At 58.3% G+C, this 22,185-nt stretch overlaps 2 protein-coding genes across 2 annotated transcripts; one reads left to right on the top strand and one right to left on the bottom strand.

Moving 5' to 3' along the window:
• Positions 1–8,031: 8,031 nt before the first annotated feature.
• On the bottom strand, positions 8,032–13,574 carry PPM1N (protein phosphatase, Mg2+/Mn2+ dependent 1N (putative); the record flags this gene model as incomplete). Its single annotated transcript, XM_084256948.1, is given in 15 exon segments — positions 8,032–8,094; positions 8,098–8,148; positions 10,091–10,151; positions 10,229–10,262; positions 10,265–10,324; positions 10,395–10,512; positions 11,077–11,157; positions 11,264–11,355; positions 11,358–11,378; positions 11,381–11,421; positions 11,423–11,443; positions 11,565–11,669; positions 11,671–11,761; positions 11,764–11,866; positions 13,392–13,574. Coding segments are annotated over 15 exon segments (1,125 nt in total).
• Positions 13,573–21,597, top strand: RTN2 (reticulon 2; the record flags this gene model as incomplete). The annotated part of the gene is made up of 10 exons (XM_084256755.1): positions 13,573–13,606; positions 15,218–15,262; positions 15,650–16,120; positions 16,224–16,481; positions 18,973–19,180; positions 19,516–19,654; positions 19,797–19,866; positions 19,993–20,039; positions 20,963–21,021; positions 21,286–21,597. The coding sequence occupies 10 exons, from the start codon at positions 13,573–13,575 to the stop codon at positions 21,365–21,367; spliced, it is 1,413 nt and encodes a 470-aa protein (XP_084112881.1). The 3' UTR covers positions 21,368–21,597.
• Between the last annotated feature and the right edge of the window lie 588 nt (positions 21,598–22,185).

Here is a 22,185-nt window from a genome sequence, read left to right as displayed (position 1 = left end):
ACTATTGTGCCTTCTCCCCATGGGCCTCAGTTTCCCACAAGTGAAGAGGCAGGTAGAAGGCCCCACTTGGGTTTCTTTTTGCTTATCTGCATTATCTAAGGGTTCCTATGAGGAAAGCAGGTTACCTGCATTTGAAAAAAATTGTAAAAGATCATTAAAGGTTTGCTTTAGCAGCATGATAGTCTAGATCTGACCCGGGGAGACCTGGGTTCAAAGTGAAGTTTGCCTACTTCTCACCTACTTCTCACTTTAATTGGCAAGTTGCTTAATTTCTCTGGGCTTCTGTTTTCCCATCTGTAAACTTGGGGGGTGGGGGAGGAAGGGCGGGGGTGATAGTAACAATCTCTTAGAATTGCTGCGAGGGTTGCAACGGAATCAGACATCTCAATCGTACAGTGCCGGGTGCACAGCAGATGCCCGATCAAATGTGCGGTCTCTTATTATTGGGGGGCGGGAGGCAACAATTACTACTATTGGAAGAGGCGGGAAATAAGCGCAAATTTTTCTTGAGTCCTTTCTGCCCCGAGATCCGCAGGCCTCTGGCCTGCTTCCTGTCCTTCCCCGGATCCCAGCTCTGGGACAGACACACACTCAACAAATATTTGTCAAAGTGGGAGAAAAGGAACTATATCTTGTAATTTTCCATCTTGACATTCTGTCTTCCAACCGCCCCATGACTGTCCCCGGCCCAACCAGAAACCCAGAGGCTCTGGGTCTCCTCCCCTCTCCTGCCTAGGAATTTCTGAGGGATCCTGAGCCAGGTCCTCTCTTTGAACCTCAGTTTCCCCAGCAGGATGCAGGGGCGAGCGTCATGTTGAACGCTCGCTGTACCCTGGAGAAGGGGCCCGGCCCAGGGTGTCGGGTGTGGCCAGTCGGGCGGAGGAGACCCCTCAGGAGGTGTGAGTAATGCCCTGGCGGCCCAGGCAGCGCCCCACTTCAGTCCACCCCCCAGGAGGTGTGAGGTCCGGCCACAGTCCGCGCAGAGGCACCCTGCGGGAGGACCCGGCCTCCCAGGCTGGGGGTGGGGGGCGGGAAGAGGCCGGCCCAGACACCGCTCCTGCCCTTTTACGGTCTCGCGGAGAGTGAGGCAGCACTAACTCGGACATCCGCCATCCGCCTTCCCCAGCGCCGGGGCCGGAAACGCGGGGGGGGCGGGGCTGGGGGCGGTGGGAGAGGGGCGGCCCCCTTTTCCCCTCGGGGGACGGGGTGAAGGCGCACAGCCTGGCTCTCAAAAACTGCCCCTTTCCCGGGCAGACTTGGAGGAGACACTGCTCCGGGGGGGAAGGGGCAGCCGGAACCCAGCGGCGGTGTGGGGGTGCCCCCCGGCTCCAAATTTTCCAGCCATCCCTTTTAACTCAGAAGGAAGCAACGCCGGAGAGGGATTCTCAGGGAGTCATAAAAAGGCCTGCCACCCTTAAGTCAGAGGCCAGGGGTGCGGGGAGTGTGGGGGAGGGGGAGGATGTGGGCTCCAGGGGGTTAATCCCCAGCAGTCCCCAGGGGCCTCCCCCTCAAGCTGGGGGCTTTGGGGCAGGAAGTCCCTGGGAGAGTGGAGGAAGGGAGATAGTATTGTCAGGCTCAGGCCCCAGGGGAGAGATTATGGGGGGCCAGGAGAGGAGAAAGGGGGGCTAGTCCAGTGCCCCAGTCCACACTGGCCCCGCCCTCAGGTGAGCCCAGGAGTTTTGAGAGAGGCCCGGGTAAAGCACAATCCCGGGGCCCCTTGGCCCCCCACCCCGGGATTAAATTCCTGGGCAGACAGTAGGAGCTATCCGGGCAGCCTGGGTCCCAGGGGGAGAGAGGGCTGTGACCTTGAAGCTTGCCAGCGCCCCCTCCTCCCGCCCCGCAGCTCCGGAGGGCCGGGGGAGGGCGCTCCGAGAAGGGGGAGGCGCCGCGGTGGGGAAGGCAGCCGGCCCACCGCGCTCCGCGCCCGCCCCCCTCGCCAGCTGTCTCGACAGGTGAGTCAGGAAGACAAAGGCACCCCTTCCCCCAGCTGCCGCGCCCCCTCCTCCCCCAGGGCCGCGCAGGTGGGGGAGCGGGGCCGCCCTTCTGGCCCGCGGCCGGGGCGCCGCCCTCCGCGCAGAGCGCTCGCTCGGTCCTAGGCACAGGCCGCCCGAGGCAGATTGGGGGTGCGGATCGGCGGGGGAGAGGAGTCCCCACCAGCCCCTCGAGGCTGCCGCCGGTCCGTCCGCTACAGCCTCCTCCACAGGAGGAAGAGAGCCCCACAAATTTGGGGGATTAAGTGCCCCCAAAGTTAAGGAGCAAGGTCCCACTTGGGGAGACTTTCCAGCGCCACGTAAAAGGGGACCCCGCAAACCAAGGTCTCCCAGGGACCCTCCCCAACGCCCTCCCCAATCCTTCCAAGAGCCAGAGTTGATATTTGGGGGGTATGAGCCTCTCCTGAATCCCGGCCTGTCAGCGGGGAATGTCTGCCAACTTGGAGGTCCCCTGGAAAGTCTTAAAAAACCGGGAGTCCTCGGAGCGCCCCCAAATCCGAGGACTCCCAGGAAAATTTCACTGGCACCACCCCGAGCCTTGGGAGTCATGGAGAAGCGGTCAATATTTGGAACTCGTCCAAGGGGACTCGGCCTCAAATTCGAGGCTCCCAGGGGCCTGTCCCCAAATTCCAGCCGCGATCGAGCTGGGGGGAGGGGGACAAAGGCGGGGCCGGAGCCGCGCGGGAGGGGAAGGGTCTGGCGGCAGTTCGAGGCTCACCTCATGGCTGCTGGGCGGGCGGGCGGCGCGCCCACCGGGTGGCTGCTCCCGGGGCGCCCCTGCTTCGAGGTTCAGGGGTTCGGGGCTGGCTCCAGTTTCTGCTCAGTCTCCCCCAGGGTCCCGCCCCATAGAGTCCGGCTTCCTGGGGGGAACGTGGACCGGGCCGGGGCGGGTCCTCGGGCGCCTCCTCCTTGTGGGGGCTTGATCGGGGATCCCTGCGGCAGAAAGGGGGTGCGGCGTCCCCGTCCCGGCGCGCCCCCTCGGCCGGCGGCGGCGACAATGTTACTCTTACTACTGTACTTCTCGGAGCTACATTTGGTTCCAAAATTCCACTCCCCGCACCCACAATGCCCTGCGCCTTAAAGGGGCCGCGCGCACCTCCCGGCGGCGGGGCCGGGGCGGGGCCGGGGGGCGGGGGCCGGGGGGCGGGGCGGGGCGGGGCTCCGCACTTCCGCTATCTCGCGCGCCCGGCGCTGCTGCACGGGGCGCACCCCCAAATTAAGGGGAAGCGAGCTCTCCCGCGATCCCCGGTTCTCTCCCACGATACTCTTGGAGGACCCTCCGTGGGGGCACAATTTCTTCCCCCTCCTTATCGCCTTCTCCATTTCTTTACACCCTGCTCAGTTTGGGGGGGCGAGGCGGCCCCCGGGTAAGTGTAGGTGCTCCCCACTTCTGTGCCTGAAATCCCGCCTTCGTACCCCTCCCGCCGGCGTCTCCTTCAGTTAAAGAGGGGTTACGGGCGGGTGACTCCTCGCCTCCTCCTCCCCGGGGCGCGGGTGGGGGGGCCCGGCCCCCCCCGCCGCCCCCGGCCCCCCGGGAAGGTGAGGAGGAAGCGGCCCGGGTGGGGGGGGGCGCGGCCGCCGCTGACTCACGCCGCGGGGGGCGGGGGCGGGGGCGGGGGCGCGGCTGGGCCGGGTGGGGATGGGACGGCGGGGTCCCGTGCGGGTGAAGCCCCGGCCCCTTCCCCGCGCGCGCCCCGGCCGCGCAGCCCCGGCCGCGGTGGATGCGGGGTCGTCGGCCGTCGGGGGGCGCCGGGGCGGACCCCGCCTGGCCCCGGGCCCCGCCCCACGCGCGGGCCTCGGCCGAGCCCGACACCCTCCCGGGCTTCCGCCGCGGGGCCCGCAGCCCCGCCCGGTGACGTCGCGCGCGGCCACGCCCCCGCCGAGCGCCACCTGGCCGGGGTGAGGCCCCCGGGGCGGGGGCGGAGCCTGGGAAATCGGCAGGTCGTTCACAGATGGGGAAACTGAGACCTGGAGGCAGGAAAGAAATCTGGACGATGGCCCTCTCGTCCGAGCCCCCCAGAGCTCCGGTGGTTCTTGGGTGCAAAGTCAACAGTTCTCAAGACCCCGCTGACTAGGAGGGAGAACCAGCCTTCCCAGCCGTTGTCCAGGGCGGGCCCCTGCCCGGAGGTCTCCTGGCTTTCTTCACCTCATCCTTACACCAGGCTCGGACTTTAACTCTTCTCTGAAGAACTGAGTAATCTCCCATCCTGCACTCTCCTCTCGCAGACTCTGATCTGCCAAGGTTATAATTGCTTCTCTGTGTGTCTTCGCTGTTGTTTGGGATCAGGGGCAGACCTGATCAATTCCAGGTCTCCCTCAACCCAAACTGACCAGGGGCAACAACCAACTGAATGAAAACCCTTGTTCTGTGTGACCTTGGACAAGTCCTTGCTCTGCTCTGGGTATCAGTTTTCCCATCTGTGAAATGGGAGGAGTGCATTTCTGTATGCCACTTGCACTACAGTCAGAAAACTTTTTTTAAAAAAGATTTATTTATTTATGCATACAAGAGCTGGGGTGTAGCCAGAGGTGCAGGAGGGTGAGAGGATTCACCAGATACAGAGTGGGGAGCAGAACAGGCAGATTGATTGAAATACACTGCTGAGGGGAGCAGTGGGTGAGACAGGAGAGCTCTGCTGCGCCATGTGGGTAGCTCCCCGGCTGGGATTAAACTTGTGCAGCAGTGGCTGGCCATAGCTTGATAGCACTGAGACTTTAACCCCTGTGCCACCAGGGAAGCTCCGGTCAGCAAACTTTTTATGTAGAGGTCCTAGTATGAAATATCCTAGGCATGGACATAGAATCTCTTTCCCCTATTATTCTTTCCTTTTTACTATCTTTTAAAAATGTACATAAATAGGGCCTCCCCTGTGGCACAGCGGTTAAACACGGCGCTGGGAAGCTTTCCGCAGCCTCTGCAGCGCCTGGTTCAATTCCCCACCAGCCAGGGAGATTCCCACATGGGGCAGCAGACTTCTCTGCCTCACCTGCTGCTCCCCTCAGCAGTGTCTTCGTTCCATCTGCCTGCTCTGCTTCCCGCTCAGGCTCTGGTGAATTCTCTCACCCTCCCACGCTTTTGACCTGTACCCCAGTTCCTGTATAAAATAAATAAACAACTATGAACTCGAGACCCACTATGGGGGGGAGGGCGGGGAAAGGAGGGATTGGGTCAAAATAAGGGGGTTGCAATTGTATGGGGAATATAAAAATAAAACTAAAAATAAATAAATAAATAAATCTTTTTTAAAAAAATGTAAGTAAATAAATCTTAGCTCAAATACTGTATGAAGCGGGTAGCAAGGCTCCCAAGCTGGAGAAACTCTTGCAGATGCTCACAAGGAGGCAGATCAAGGACAGCAATGGTTTGAGAGCAAGAAATTGCAAATAGCCTGAATGTCCATCATGGGGATGATGGAAAACAAAACCAATGCACAAAGGCAGCAACAAAGAATGAGATGTGGGCCTCCCCTGGTGGCGCAGCGGTTGAGCACTGGGCTGCGAAGCTGCCCGCGGCCTCTGCAGCGCCGGTTCGATCCCCGGCCACCCGGCGAGGGTCCCACATGGCGCGCAGACCTCTCCTGCCGCCCGCTGCTCCCCTCAGCAGTGTACTTCGTCAGTCTGCCTGTTCTGCTCTCCTCTCTGGCTCTGGTGAATTCTCTCACCCTCCTGCGCTTCTGACTGTATCCAGAATAAAATAAAATAAATAATAAATAAATAAATCTTTAATTAAAAAAAAAAAAAAAAGAATGAGATGTGTGAATGGCATGAAAGAAGTCACCAATGGATTATTTGGCAAAAACAAACCCAAAATTGCCCAATGATGTCTGGGCTATGAAGAAAATCATCTAAGGTGCCCTATACATGCATGAACATACAAAACAAGAGGTCTGGGAAAGTCCACTCCAAAGTCATCGCCATACTTACCTAGAGCTCTCACCCCTCATTTTGAAAATGCCAAGTTTGATCCTGCCTCCAGGCTTTCGAAATGGCTGTTTCCTCTGCCTTGGAATGTTCTTCCCTCGGGTACTTGCATGGCTGGCTGCTTCTCTGTCCCATCTTTGCTCAATTGACCCCTCTCCTTGGAGAACTTCCCTGACCCCCCTGTCTAAATCATCCATCACCCTGAGGGGCAAGCGACAGAGACTTTTCTCCATCTTTGAATTTTCAACCTAGTAAATGTATAGTACCCACCCAAGAAATCGTGAGTAACAATTTTTTAAAAGTAGCTTCCAGGTCCTTTTCTTATCCTGTCCTTCTTTTATTTTCCTTTTTAAAGATTTATTTGTTTATTTATGCATACAAGAACTGGGGTGTAGGCCAAAGGTGTGGTTGGGGTTGGTGAGCGGATTCACCAGAGAGAGTGGGGAACAGAACAGGCAGATGTAGTGAAATACACTGCTGAGGGGAGCAGTGGGTAGACATGAGAGGTCTGCTGCATCATGTGGGTCAGCTCCCTGGCAGGGGATCGAACTTGTGCTGCAGTGGCTGCAGATAGCTTCACAGTGCTGTGCCTTAACCCCTTGTGCCACCAAGGAGGCCCCTTTTATTTTCCTTGACACTTGTCAGTGTATGAGCTGACCTCTGGTATTGGTTTCCTTGTTTGTTATCACACACATGCACTCACGCATGCACACACACACCATGGGTGTGGGGAGTGCAGGAATCTCAGAGGGTCTGGCTGGTTCCTGGTTGTGAGCAGGCCCTTGTATACAGGAGGTGCTCAATACAGACAACTCTGTATCCCCTCAGGTTCCAAATCCTGGATTTAAGCAACTGCCTGCTGGTGGGAAGTGTGAAGTTAGGCCTGTGATGGTTGCAAGTGTATATGAAACAGGTACAGACACTTTTCTTTGTTCTTATACCAACACAGTTTAACAACTATTTACACACAGTAAAACAATTATTTATGTATCCTTTACACTGTAGTCAGTATAAGTCTGGAGATGATTTAAAGAACACTGAAGGTATGTGCAAGTTACACCCAAAATACTGTGCCATTTTATATAAGGGACTTGAGAGTCCATGGAGTGTGGAGGCTGGGGGTGTCCTGGAACCCCGCCCCCTTGGACATTCAGGGAAAACAAACATCACACATTTGTTGACAGATCGGCCAAAAAATGTTTGGATTTTTTTTCAATAAGAAAAAGATTTTCTTTTAAAGATTTATTTATTTATGCATACAAGAACTGGGTACAGGCCAGAGGTGTGGAGGGTTGAGAGGATTCACCAGAGACAGAGTGCGGAGCAGAACAGGCAGATCTACTGAAATACACTGCTGAGGGGAGCAGCGGGCAAGACAGGAGAGGTCTGCTGTGTGCTATGTGGTTCAGCTCCCTGGGCGGGGATTGAACTTGTGCTGCAGTGGCCATGGATAGCTTCATAGTGCTGCGCCTTAACCCCTTGCGCCACCAGGGAGGCCCAAGGAAAGGATTTTTTGAACTTCCCTCCAAACGATTGAAGGCTCCTGAACAGGGTAATAATCCTCAGGGCCCATTGGTGCAGCAGTTGAGCGCTGCCCGCAGCCCCCGCAGCCCCTGCAGTGCCGATTCGATCCCCGAGGGTCCCACATGGCATGCAGACCTCTCTTGCCGCGCCCCGCTGCTCCCCTCAGCAGTGCTCTTCGTCAGTCTGCCTGTTCTGTTCCCCGCTCTGGCTCTGGTGAATCCTCTCTCCCTCCCGGGCTTCTGACTGTACCCAGTGCTTGTATAAATAAATAAATAAATCTAAAAAAAAATTTGGGTTTTGAGGCTTTTTTTTTTTTTAAGATTTATTTTTTATTTATTTATGCATACAAGAACTGGGAGGAGACCAGAGGTGCAGGGGGTGAGAGGATTCACCAGAGACAGAGTGGGGAACAGCAGGTGGATTGACTGAAATACACTGCTGAGGGGAGCAGTGGGCGAGTCAGGAGAGGTCTGCTGTGCCATGTGGGCAGCTCCCTGGCTGGGGATCGAACCGCTGCAGTGGCTACTGATAGCTTCATAATGCTGAGACTTTAACCCCTGCGCCACCAGGTCTAGATGATGGGTGGAATTTCCCCTCATGAATCTATGTGTGAGAGGGAAGTAGGAGAAGGGGAAATAAGCATTTTGGGGTTCCTCCATCAGCTCGTCTTCCTTCCGCTGGTCTGTGTAGCTGGAGAAAGGAAGGGTTCCTCCTTAGTGCATTTGAGGCCCAAGTTGGGGAGAGGGTCCCCAAAGAATGACAGATGTCAGGTCTCCAGGTCCAAGGGGGAGTGGGTGGCAGTGGGCTTCCCAGCCCCATCCTGCCCCTTCTGTAACACAAAATGGGGGAGACATGAATAGCAACCCCTCCTTGCCTCTTGGCATCTGTGCTCCCCACCCACATTCCGAGACCACTGCCCCTCTTCCTCTTCGACCAGTCTCTCAATCCATCAGGTTTGGGTGGAGTGGACCCCAGTCCCAAGCCTGTGGTCATGCTGTTATAGGGCAGCCCCGATATTGAACAGGTTGCCTGGCTGTGGGTCCTCACCCGCATGCTTAAAAGGGACTTATTAATACTCCACTGCAGGCACACACAAAAGGTTAATAAAAGGTTTATTTACAAGGGAAAAGGAAATAAGGAAAATGTACAACTCAGGGAGAAAATAGGAAAATAAAGCTTTAATGCGTCCTACCCGATCCGACGACCTGGAAACCCAAAGTCACTCTCAGAGCTGGCTGGACGCTGCGAGCTGGCGGAGAGTCAAAATGGGGGGACCCCCCAAAGCCCACGTGTCTGGCTTTATACCAACCTGGCTGCTTAACCCCACCCTCAGGTCCCAGCCACCTTCCCTTGGGTGGTGATGGGATTTGGAGTTCCCAGTGGCTTTGGCTTTGGCCTGGGGTGGGGGTGGAGTCCACAAAGCCTGTATGGACTTAGCTTTAGGACATCCTTTTCCCCCTTACAATGTGACCCTTTGTCTGGCCAATCAGGGATACAGTCCCTCAGCAGGCATGTGGCCAATGAGAATGGGAAATTAAGTTCTTAGATTGGCAACCCAGAACCCCATCTCTGCCGTCTCCTACAGAGACCCTGCCTGGGAATGAAACCAACTCAGAGAAAATGAAACTACGGACCAGACCTTGATGTTATTATATGACGGTTGTCCGCAGTCCTGCCTTCAACCTCTTTAATGAAACCGCCTAGAAAATTCCCTGTTTTACTTCCCCCTGTACAGTTAGCTTTTTGTCACACAACTCCAGGAATCCTGACAGACACCTCCTTCTGCAGCGAGAAAATCACAACCCCCCCTCCTTGGAGTGGTAACGACCTAACTTCCTTTTCTGCCATGCAAAGGACTTCGAATGCGGGCCGCTTCCTTCTTTACCTTTCCTCCCTGACCCCAACCTCATGCCTTAGTTTACAAGGTTCTTCTGCCCACCACCTCTTTGGACACTTCCAGATTTTTCTAGACTGTCTGGGTTCAATTCACAAGCTCTCTCATCCTCAGATAGGCCCTCATGCCATCTGTGGGGTATTCAGGCCTTGGAGCTGGTCGTCTACATTCCTTGCATTTTTCTGCCTTATTCCTGGATGGAGCCGGTGGTGCCAGGGGTGATGAGGCTTTACAGAGCATCACAGGGGGCACATTTCTTGGTGAAGAAACAGTCTCTCCTCTGTTTCTGCACCACCCTATTATGCCTCACAAAAAGCTTCAAGACCAAGAGTGAGAATTTATTAATATATCAGGCATGTCCCTTGTCCCCTCCAGCCTCAGTTTTCCCATCATTAAAGAGGAGGGTGGGGAGGGATTGGATCACATACTTCTTTTTTTTTTTTTTTAAGATTTGTTTATTTATGCATACAACAACTGGGGTACAGGCCAGAGGTTGGGGGGGGGCAGTGAGAGGATTCACCAGAGACGGAGTGGGGGAGCAGAACAGGCCGATTGACTGAAATACACTGCTGAGGGGAGCAATGGGGAGTCAGGAGAGGTCTGCTGTGCCATGTTGGTCAGCTCCCTGGCCGGGGGATCGAACTCATGCTGCAGTGGCTGGGAATTGCTCCGTAGTGGTGATGCTTAACCCCTTGTGTCATCAGGGAAGCCCCAGATCACATACTTCTAAGGGAAACATGGAAGATCACATGGTCCTCACCTCCCAACAGGCTGCAGAGGTCTGGTAGAACTGAGAATAAACTTCAGCGATGACCATGGCTCTGGAGAACAGAGAAAGACCCTCAGGGGATGACCCTCCTCCCACCACCCCATTCCATCCCACCCTATCCAGATTCACTGGCAGTAGGGCCCTCCCCCAGGAGGTAAAGTCAGGAGGCCAGAGTTCTGAAAACCATGTTCAGGCTGGGGGATACCTGGGCAGAGGCACAAAGCTCTGAGGAGACAAGAGTTATCCTGGCGACCCTGCTTCCCACCCTCATCCTGCCCTTCTGGCACCTGCTCACCCGCCACCCTGCACCCCAGGGCTGTGTCCAGGCCTAGCTCCTTCCTAATTGCCTTCTCGAAAGGCCTGGGCGCCCCTGGGAAGCAGACTAGGACGCAGGTCATGTTGTCCTGGCTGTCCTGAAGATGGAGAAAGGGAGCCCCGTGGCACACGGAGGAAGGCCCAGCAGGGGCTGCAGGGCCAAGGAAGCAGAACTTACCAACAATTCCCGTGTTCTAGTGCCCTCCTCGCCAGTCTGGCTGTGCACATTTCTCGAGTCACATTTCTCAAGTCCTGCCCCTCTGCTGGTCTAAGTCCTCTCACTCAGCGCAGTCCCTTAGGCCACTGTCCTACCTGCCTAAGATCAGGGAGCCACGCCCCTTCCCCGAAGCTCCTCCCCCTCTACCCTTTTCCTTTCTGGCACAAACTATACCTCGACACCCACTTTTAAGTCTCAGTGCCACCCCATTCCAAAAGGCCACGCCCTTTCCCTTAAATAAATTTCTCCATCTAACATATCGAGCCTCATGGCATCCTCAGGCTCTGCCCTCTGGGCTCCGCCCACTTCCAACAGGCCACGCCCTCCCACAGGCCACGCCCCCAGGGAAGGCACCGCATCCTGCAGCTTTTTCAGGTCTCTCCTTCGACGCCCCTTTCCCCCCAGAGTCGGGTTTCCCTCCAAGGTCACAGCCCCATCCCAGGGCCTTGCACAGACACGTGGCCAACATCCGGGCGCAGAGAAGCTCCGGGGCCAAACCCGGGCTGGGACGCGGCGCCGCTCCTCCCTCCAGGCAGCGCGGGTCGTCGGGTCCCACAGGCCGCCAGAAGCCGGGAGCGGGGCCGCGTCCTCAGCCTGGCGAGCCAGGGCGGTCACCCCAGGCTTCCCGGCACGAGCTGAAGCTCGGGGGGCCCTCGGGGCCTCTTTGCAGGCAAAGCCGCCCAACACTCAAGACTCTGCCCGGAGCCCTCGAGTCGCCTGCGGCGAAGGTGCCGCCCGCGGCGTGGTGCGCTCTCGTTCCCGCGGCCGGAGGGGCCGACGGTGCTGGCGCGAAGGCCGCGGCTCCAGCGCGGCTCAGGCCCGCAGCGCGCCAGGTGCAGAGAGCGCGGCGCGACCAGCGATGCCACCGCGGTGGGGCCGCCGGGCTCGCCTGGCGTCTGCGCTCGGGGAGGCGCTGCGCAGCGCCCGGCGCACGCCCGCCGGCTCTCGGGCTCCGGGCCTCGGTCCCCCAGCGCGTGTCCTGGCAGGAGCGGCTCGCCTCCCCCGTAGCCGTCAAGGACCGCGAAGACAGCCCAGCTCCGGGCAGGCGGGTACCGGGAGCCGCGCTCTGTGCGCGTCCTCCGCATCCGCGCGCCAGCCCTGCGCCGCGCTCGCCGCGAAACGCATCCCGAGGATGCCGCCGCCCCCTCGTGCGGCCGCTGGGCGCATCGCGGCGCGTGCAGAAGGGACGGAGGGACCTGGTGAGTCCCGAGCCCTTCTTCCTGCGCCTCCTCCTCCTGGAGAGCAGGCCAGAGGGGGCACCAGCAGACCGGACCGGCGAGGGCCGCCAGCCTTTGGTCCTGCGATCTGGAAGGCTCCTCTCTCTGAGCCTGCGCCCCCCGCCCCCGGCCCTTTCATCTTCTCCACTGTGAGGTCTTAAAACCCCTAAATCTACTTCCTATGCCCTTGACCTGCACTCAAGTCGAATCACTAGACGGATTAGATTCCTGGGTCTCCTCTCTCTTGCGCCTTCAAAGTGAGGTTTGGGATACTGTCGGGGAAAATAATAGTGACATGTAATAGTGACACATAAATAATAGTGACACTATGTGGTGCACTCTTATTTTCTATCATCTACAATTTTCCGAAGAAGAAACTTAATCACGGCAGTGAACAGCGTTGCAGAGAAACGAACTCTGGAATCTGTGTTCTCAACACAACCCCTGGCTTCGAGGCCCCAGCCCTACTCCGCCCGCCCAGACCTCAAAATCTTTAAGACTTTTATTTTTTTGGTGCTCCCTCTCCCCTCTGGGTCCCCTCCCTAGGAATCAGTTGCTTCTCCAGCAGGTTCCGGGCTTCCCTTCCAAATCGTAAAGTCAGCCTCGGATGAAATGGTCTGTCCCGGGCCCACCTCTAGCTCCGCCTCTTAACCACAGACCCAGCCCGCACGCGCCCCCGCCAAGCCGGCGGGTCTCCCCGGGTTACCCCCCTCCAGGCCGCGCCTCTGGCCCCTCCATCTCGGCCAGATCCTGCCCAACTGTCCCAACAGTTCTAGACCAGCCCAAGCTCCTCTCAGGCCTGTGTTTCTCCCCTTGCCTCAAGACTTTCTGAGGACGGGCCTCCCCGGGGGCGCAGCGGTTGAGCGCTGGGTTGCGAAGCTGCCCGCGGCCTCTGCGGCGCCGGTTCGATCCCCTGCTGCTCCCGGGCACCGGAGGAGGGTCCCGCATGGCGCGCAGACCTCTCCTGCCGCCCGCTGCTCCCCTCAGCAGTGTACTTCGGTCCTTCTGCCTGCTCTGCTCCCCGCTCTGGCTCTGGTGAATTCTCTCACCCTCCCGCGCTTCTGACTGCACCCAGTGCTTGTATAAATAAAAAAAAAATTAATTAAAAATTAAAAAAAAAATTCTGAGGACTGCAGTTTCCTTCTGTCCCCCCTTTCCACTCTCTCTGAACCTAAGCTCGGTCCTGCTTCGGCGAAGTAGAATTTTTACACCTTCTCCTCTACGCCATCCCCAGCTCCGCCCCAACCAACTCTAAGATCCTGGCCCCGTCCTCGGCCCACCCCAGGCCCCGCCCCTTTCCCTGGCGGGCGGGCCTCCCTCCGCTCGACTCCGCCCCTGGGCCGCCTCCCCAGCCGCGGCCCGGCAGCCGGTACGCGCGGCCACGCCCCCTAGTAGGAAAGCCACGCCCCCTAGTGGGAAAGCCACGCCCTCCCAGCGCCACGGGTTGCCCCGCCCCCCGCCCTCCCCCAGGCTCGGCCCCGCCCGGCTCCGGCCCGCCCCGCCCCGCCCCGCGCCGCAGTGCTCCCCACGGCGCCCCGCCCGCCTCCGCCGAGCCGAGCACAGGGCGGCGGCAACGGCGGTGGCTGCTGGAGCGGCCCGGGAGGAGGCGGCGGCGAGGATGGCGGCGGCGTCCTGGGCGCGGCGGAGATGAGCGCCCGCGGCCCCGGGCCCAGGGCGGCGTGGCCGGAGTGGGCGGGGGTCCCGATGCAGGCCCGAGGGGGGCCATGGGGCAGGTCCTGCCGGTCTTCGCCCACTGCAGTGAGTAGGGGGAGGCTCGGGCCTGGGGTGGAGACCGGAGCCCTGGGGCGCTCCTCTCCGGTATCCCCTCGGAGCCGAGCTTCAGGCGAGCCGGGATGGGGGAGGAGGCGAGAGACAAAGGACGCGCTCCCCTCCCCCCGCGCTCTGGCGACGTCGGGGGCGACCTGCCCGGAGAGCCTGAGTGAGGCCGGGCAGAGCTGGGGGGCGCTGAGATACCTGGCGGGGCTCGGAGTCGCCCAGGGGCCGGGATGTGTGGCCGGGTCCCCAGAGGCTGAGGACGCTCGCCGGGCGCTGTCCCTTCGCCCTGGTCCTGGCCGCGGCTGGCAGGGAGGAGAGCTGGATGGAGGGGGAGAGTCAGCTTGGAGAAGGGGCGTCTGACCCTCCCCCACCGCGCATCCTCGCATCCCACCTCCGTTCTCTGCCGAGACACAGGCGGCCCCAACCTCGCCCGAATTGTCCAGTCCCCTGTCCACGGGAAACAGCCATCCCAGGCTTGGAGTCCTGCGTCCTTAGCAGGCTGCACCCTGATCAGTAGTAACCCTGGGGGAGACCCACTCCACTGTGGGCCTTTGCTTCCCCAGCTGAGGAAACCAGGCGGGGGCTGGGGGCATCCAATTTCAATTTCCAAATGCCATTGAACATCTCCTGTAGGCAAAGCCTCAAGCCAGCGCTGAGGCCCGCGATCCCACATTGAAAACCCCTATCTGACCCTCCCCAGCACTGAGCTCACAGCTAACAGTCCTTGCCTGGCATTTTCTGTCCCACACCCTCGTGCTTCTACCGGCCAGGGGTTTCACCCAACCACTTGCATGCCTTGGGAGTGCAGGTGCCAAAATTCTAAGAATTTGTTATTTCAGCATTTTAGAGGCTCATCATAATAGTCTAAGGTCTTGTCCTTACCTCAGCTTACCCGGGAAGACTCTACATGTCCTCCCCAGCCTTAGTTCTCTGCCGTCATCTCCCACCCTTCTCCCCCTCGGTCACTCTAAGTCACACCTTCACACCTGTCTGTTCCCCATATATGCCACGCACTGTCCCTAACTCAGGGCCTTTGCACTGACTTCTTGCTTTCCCTGTAAGAGTCTCCCCTAAATATCTTCATGTCTTCCTCATTCACTCACTCACTCTCTGCTCAAATGGCATCTGATCAGAGAAGTCCCTCCCGCCAGCCTGTCTGAAATAGCACCCCTCACCTTATCTTCCCTCATCCTGCTTTATTTTTCTCCACACATTTAGCACTCACATCTTACATTTAATTGTTCATCGCCGTCTGCCGCATGGAGTGGAAGCTATATGAGGTCACTGATTTTATCTGTTTTGTCCACAGTTGTATCCTCAGGGAATAAAACCATGCCATGTAGTAGGTGCTTTTTAAATAAATGGTTGTTGGATGAATTGAACTCTCCTAACATCTTCAGTGAAGATTCTAAGAGTCTTAGATTTGTACTTCTAGCAGTGCTACTAAGGTTTACTATCTGTATGCAGAATGTTCTAAAGGTCCTGTAGTTCAAATATTCTAAGATTCCTTAATTCGGACCATCCAAGTTTCCAGGACTGGCACCCTTCTGTGATTTGACGGTCTAAGAGCCTTCGATTCTTTCCTTCTCGCAGAAGAAGCTCCGTCTACAGCCTCCTCTACCCCTGACTCCACAGAAGGTAAGTGGAGTGGGAGGATTTAAGAGTGGGTTCTGGGGGCCTCCCTGGTGGCACAGGCGATTGAGCACCACACAGTGAAGCTATCTGCAGCCTCTGCAGCACAGGTTCGATTCCCAGCCGGCCATGGAGATACCCACATGGTGCAGCAGACCTCTCCTGTCTTGCCCGCTGCTCCCCTCAGCAGTGTATTTCAGTCAGTCTGCCTGTTCTGTTCCCCTCTGTCTCTGGTGAATCCTCTCACCCTCCCGCACCTCTGGCCTGTACCCCGGTTCTTGTATAAATAAATCAATCTTTAAAAAAAAAAAAGAGTGGGTCTTGGGCACGGCTGAGGAGAGTAGGCCAGAGCTCCTCTCAGAGGCACTCACGGGCCTCCTTTGCTCACGACAGGAGGGAACGACGACTCAGATTTTCGGGAGCTTCACACAGCCCGAGAATTCTCAGAGGACGACGAGGAAGAGACCACGTCGCAGGACTGGGGCACCCCCCGGGAGCTGACCTTCTCCTACATCGCCTTCGACGGCGTGGTGGGTTCTGGGGGTCGCCGGGATTCAGCTGCACGCCGCCCCCGGCCTCAGGGCCGTTCAGTGTCGGAACCTCGAGATCCGCCTCCTCAGCCTGGCCTGGGTGACAGCTTGGAGAGCATCCCCAGCCTGAGCCAGTCCCCGGAGCCCGGGCGCTGTGGGGACCCCGACGCTGCGCCTCCGACCGAGCGTCCCCTGGAGGATCTGCGGCTCCAGCTGGACCAGTTGGGCTGGGGGGCTCGGGGATCCGGGTCCGGGGAGGACTCAGCCACCAGTAGCTCCACCCCGCTGGAAGACGAGGAGCCCGAAGGACCAGAAGCTAGAGAGGCGGGCAAAGGTGAGCCTGCCAAGAGCCGAGACTGAAGTCACAGGGGCGGGTGGTCTTTCCGTGGGGCCCTTCCAAGGTGAACGCTCACAGCCTTCTCTCTCTAACGTGCCAGAACTGGACCTACAACTCGGACTCGCTCCCTCTTCGCTGCCCGAAGTCTTGGCTCCACAGCTCAGCCCGGGCTGTGGGACCCCCCAAGCCTGTACCCCGTCCCCTCCTGGGTCTCGGGATTCGAACTCTTGGCCTGATGAGCCCTCCCCGGAGGAGAAGGAGGAAGAGCAGTGGGGGCCGCTGGAGCGGGAACCAATCACGGGGCAGTGCCTCGATATCACAGACCAATCAGAATTCACATTGGAACCACACCTTCTAGGTAAGCGGCGAGAGTGACTGGGCTGCTTTAGTCTGTAGTGAGGGCTCCGGGATTGGAGTTTATTTGTTTCTTTGTTTGTTTGTTTGTTTGTTTGTTTGTTTGTTTGTTTATACAAGGGCTGGGGTACAGGCCGGAGATGCAGGGGGTGAGAGGATCCACCAGAGACAGAGTGGGGAGCAGAACAGGCAGACTGACTGAAGTACACTGCTGAGGGGAGCAGCAGCGAGTCAGGAGAGGTCTGCTGTGCCATGTGGGTTGATCCCTGGCCGGGGGTCGAACTCGTGCTGCAGTGGTTGCCAACATCCTCATAGGTTGCGTCTCAACGCCTTTTGCCTCCAGGGAGGTCCGCGGGGATGGGAGTTTAGAGACCAGCCCCGGAAAGACCATTGCAGAGTGGCGAAGGGGGGAGAATCCTACGCTTGACTAAACATTATAAACGTCGTCCTTAATTTTTTTTCTCGTTAAGATTGCCATTGGCTTTTTTTTTAATAGTTCTCCCTCTCCTTTGAGAAGTCAACCCAAAACAAAAACAAAAATCAAACAAACAAACAAAAAAATTCTGTTGGCAGTCGCCCCCTAGAGGCTGCTTTTGGAAAGGCCAGGCCTCCGCCAGGAGTCGGGTTGTCTCCTCTGGCCGCGGGACACTGACCAGTAAACTTACACCTTTCAAAAAGTCCCTTCTCTGATCACATCTGTCGGCCCGCGGCACACAGATCCCTTGCTTTCAAATTTGCTCGGCCTCCAGGTACAGCCCTGCGGTTGGTTATTGACACCAGTGGCCTCGGCTGTTTACTAAGAAAGCCGCCCCTTTTTGGACCTGTCCCCACCTCTGCGGAGAGCCATTGGCTGGGGGCGGAGGGGCCCGCCCCTCTGCTCCCTCCCTCCGGGTTCCCCTGGAGTGGGCCAAATCCCCCAGCAGCCGCGGCGTCCGCAGCCTCTCAGTCGGAGCAGAGATGGGGAGTAAAGGTGGGCTTTGGGGGGGAGGGGGCTGGGACGCAGGCGGGGGGTCAGTGGAAAAGGGCGCACATTGGCTCCTGTTTCCCTCAAGTCTGGGGGGAATCTTCCCTGTTGGTCTCGGGTTCCCCAGAGCTGCAGGCTAGGCCTGGGGCTGGGGTAACGGGGTGTGCAGGGCGGGTGTGCAGCGCGCGTGGGGTCCCCTCTTCGCCGAGCCTGGGCTTTAGGCCCCAAGAGCAGGGAGCCCCTCCTCCCCCAGCCGCAGGCCCAGGAGGCGCTGTCACTCAGGAGCTGGACGGGCCGGCACAGCTGCGGGCTGGGCCCCCTCCCCCCGCGAGCCTAAACTTAGCCCCCGCCTCAGGCGACCCGGCCCTTCCCCCCACCCACTGGCGCCGGCCTGGGCCTGGGGAGCCCGCCGAGGAGTGTTGGGGGGCGTGGAGGGGGCTCGGTGCGGGGGAGAGGAGACGACCTGTCCTACTTGGAGCGAGTGTATTAGGATGATCCAGAAGTGAGGGGAGTCCCGCTGAAGGGGGCAGGTCGCTGGTGAATCAGGGTTTGATTGAAGGAAGTGGGGGGTCTGCACGGAAATGGAAGGGTCTGGGCTCCTAGGTCAGGTTTCTACTAGGAGCAGATTGTGTGAGGGCTGTTCCAATTTCTATGGGTGGGATGAAGTGCTGGGGTCTGGACTTGGAGGTGCGTTGGGGTCACAAAAAGGGTGATTTGGCCTGTGCAATTCACAGGGAGCCTGGTGGTGTTCATAGTTAGGACTCAGAGGAGCGGCGGCAGGGGTGTCACGGAGCTATCCGCTTACACCTGTCGGGTTGGCAAAGGTTCCAAACAACAGTAACACCTAGTGCTGGCCCGGTCGCTGGGGAAAGATGGCTCTGATGTTGCTTGTGGAAATGAGAATTGTTAGTCTTGCCAGTAAGCAACTGATTATATTCATGACATTCAAGATACCGAACTAGTCCACGCTGCTCTTCCCCCACTACCCCCCCCCCACCAGACGGCAGAAATAGAACCTCCAGGAGGGAAGGGTATCTGCGGAAGGAGGCGGGCAGCTCTGCTGGGCAGGGAGGGGAGGCATGGCCAATGACCCAGCAACAGGTACATGGAGGAATGAAGTGAGCCGTGATGCAGACGCACTGTGGGGTGTCTCGGGGCTCTCCAGAAGAGTGAACTAAGCTTTTCCAGTTGCCCAGTAGGGAATTGTAGGCGGCAAAGAAGAGTGAGTCACGCATGATGCGGAGAAGTGTCTCTTTGGTCCTGCTTTTCATGCCTGACCACCCCAAACCGGCCACACCTAATCAATGGGCAGGGTCCAGATCAAAGGGACTTTGCTAGGTGGTTCGCTGGGCTTTTCAGGAGGAGGAGGGGAGGCGAGGCAGGCAGGGAACAAAAGAAGACACTGAAAGTTTGGAAGTTGGGTTGAGGCTCAGACTTGCGCGTCCAGAAGTCGGTACCGGGCCGGGGCCTGGGAGAATCAGCGCGGCCGGGCGGTCTCGGCCCCAGTCTCATGGCCTCCTCCCTCCTTTAGTGGTGGACCTGCTGTACTGGAAGGACACGAAGACGTCTGGCGGGGTCTTCACAGGCCTCATGGTGTCCCTGCTCTGCCTCCTGCACTTTAGCATCGTGTCGGTGGCCGCCCACGTGGCCCTGTTGCTGCTCTGCGGCACCATCTCTCTCAGGGTTTACCGCAAAGTGCTGCAGGCTGTGCACCGGGGGGACGGTGCCAACCCCTTCCAGTGAGAACCCCAGCCCCCGGCTCCCGCCCCACCTTCTGCCCCTGACCCCAGGTCATCACCCTGACCTCCAGTCTGCCACAGACTCTTACGCTAATCCATCCTCTTTCCTTTTCTGGCTCCGGCCCGACCTTGCACCTGACTTTAAACCAGATTCTGACCCTTCACCTCAGCCCTAACTTCTGATCCTGACCTCTTCCCCTAAGCCTGGATTCTATCTCGTGACTTTGACCCTGGTCGCCTCCCCCGGCCCCATTTCTTGCCCTTGTCCCAGACACACCTCTCAGCTTGGGTCCCATCCTCCCAAAGAGTCACCTTCCACCCCTCTCTCCCCTCAGGGCCTACTTGGACGTGGACCTGACCCTGACTCGGGAGCAGACAGAGCGTCTGTCCCAGCAAATTGCGTCCCGCATGGTCAACGCGGCCACACAGCTGCGGCATTTCTTCCTGGTAGAAGATCTGGTGGACTCCCTCAAGGTGCCCCCAAATGCCCACTTCCTCCTGGGTTCCCAGCATTCACCTCCTGCCCCCCGGGAGGGGGGGTAGGAGGGCCATTGCCGGCTAAGGTCGCAGCCTGGGAAGTGCCCCGTCAGCTTCTGACCCTGACCCTCACCCCCAGCTGGCCTTTCTCTTCTACATCTTGACCTTCGTGGGTGCCGTCTTCAATGGTTTGACTCTTCTCATTCTGGGTGAGCTGGGAAGGCTGTGGGGATGGGGTGGAGATATGAGACATTAGGGTTTGGTGGGGAACAGGGCTAAGGATGGAGCTGGTCATCTCCTGGGAGAAGCCTGACCCCCCATCTCTGTGCCCGCAGGAGTGATTGGTTTGTTCACCATCCCCTTGCTGTACCGGCAACACCAGGTGAGAGCAACAGGCTCAGCTGGCAGGAGGCCAGCCAAACCCGGGTGACCTGACTGTCCTCCCTGCCAAAGCCAGGGTCCCCCTGACAGAGGTCCCAGCCAGAGACAGGGGTGTCAGTCCCCACCCCTGGCAGAATCAGGTTCTGACTGGCATGCCCCAAACCAAGGCAGGTAGGCTCAGTGACAATCCCACCTGACATTCGGGCCATCGGACGTGTCCCAGGTACAGAGAGGCAGCCTGACCCACCTGAGGGTGAATAATACTCCTCCCAACCGAAGCAGGCAGACAGATGAACACCTCCTCCAGATGCCTCTGGACACTGACAAACATATTCCTTGGAGACATCCAGACAGATGGCCATCTACCACTGTGCAGAGTCTGGGTCTGATGGACACCCCCCACCGGAAGTGGGTGCCCACTTCCGGAAGCAGCCAGGGACAGATATCAAGTCGAAACGGGGTGGGGTGACTGTTGCCCAGAACTCTGACATAACCGGGGCTGACTGACTATATCCTATCGAGCCGATGGGTTGAGACTCCCTTCTCCAGTACAGCTGGGATCCAAAGGATGCTCGTCCTAAGTAACCTGTCACAGGCCGGAGTCACAAAGTCAACTAGCACATGAATTAAACTGATACTTAAATCAACTCAGTCCAGAATTCTGCAAATCATACCAGGGCCCACCCTCTACTCGCAGCCTAGCCCTAAGCACACACACCCTTCACTCGAAGATTAACAGTTGTGCCCAGCACACACGTTCGCTGGCCAGTTCTCCTGTTTCCACTTGACATCTCTCCAAACCTAGAGTCGGTTCCAATGCACTTCCCCTTCAGCTTGAACTTCTGACTTCCAAGGGTATTTTGTAGGACTTAGGGCTGACCACTTCCCACTTCCAATCTCTCCTTTCACTACTTGTCTCCCCAGGCTCAGATTGACCAGTATGTGGGATTGGTGACCAATCAGTTGAGCCACATCAAAGCTAAGTAAGGGCATCGCGTGGACATGGAAGGGACAGGGAAAGGGAAGCCTGTGGACCCCCCTCCCACCGCACCACCCCTACCCATAAATCTCTTGGGGCTGAAAGTCCCCTTCTCAAAGAAGGGTGAGCGATAATCCCAAAGAAGTGCATTAGGTGGAGAGCTGGGGCTGGCTTTGGGCACTCATCTAGTTCCTCTACCCAGCTTTCCCCTTAGTTCCCCTGCTCCATCGCTCGTCCCACCCGGTGACCCCATCTATTTCTCCCTCAGGATCCGAGCTAAGATCCCAGGGACCGGAGCCCTTGCCTCAGCAGCAGCCGCAGTCTCCGGATCCAAAGCCAAAGCCGAATGACAAGAGCGTCTCTGTCTGCGGGACGCCTGCCCCACCCCCTGCTGCCCTCTGCCCGCCTCCATCTCCCTTCCATCCCCATCCTCCCCAGCCTCTGCCCGAGCTGTTTCCAGGTGGGTGTCAGGCTCGTTCACACCAGGGAGTTTGCACAAATTGTCTCAGCGGCGAGGACTACACTTCCCAAGAGGCTCTGCTTTAGGAGTCGAGGAAAGGCGAGGCACCTTAGTCGCGGGGCCCGCTGGGACTTGTAGTTGCCTACATAAGGGCCACCCCTGCCCTGCACTCCCAAGACCCTGCCGCTGGAGGCGCCCTGAGGGGCTGGTGTCTCCTGGACGCCTGTAGCCCCAAGGCTGGGGCTTTGCATGGGGCCCAGGGTAGGCCTGAGCTTGGATTTACACTGTAATAAAGACTTCTGTGGAAAACCCAAGGCCTCCTGTGCTTCCAGTCCCTCCAACCTCCACCTTCCTGCATGAGAAAGCACCTGGCACGCAGAAAGGAACCTTCCCCACGTGTGCAGAGCCTCTTCTACCATGTCTTTTGAAATGATTGAGGGGAAACCCCCCACACCCCAGGGCTCGCCAATCTTGGCTCCAGTTTTGATGCCTGTGGTCAGAGCAGACATCACGAGTCGATCCCCGCACTCTGCCCGTCGAGCAGCTGTGTCACCTGCGCCCCAGACCCAGACCCACGCTTCCTTCTGGAAGACGCCGCCCCGCCTCACCCCAACATGTCCTTGTCCTACTTGATTTCCAACGTAGGGACGTCCTCTGCCCACGGTGTCACCAGAGACCCAGGTAGGGCCTAAACTACTTCTCAGCCAC

The sequence above is a fragment of the Talpa europaea genome (assembly GCF_964194135.1).
Source record: "Talpa europaea genome assembly, chromosome: 16".
NCBI lineage: Eukaryota > Metazoa > Chordata > Mammalia > Eulipotyphla > Talpidae > Talpa > Talpa europaea.
The sequence above is the reverse complement of the archived record's forward strand: the minus strand, read 5'-3'. Positions and strand labels throughout refer to the sequence as shown.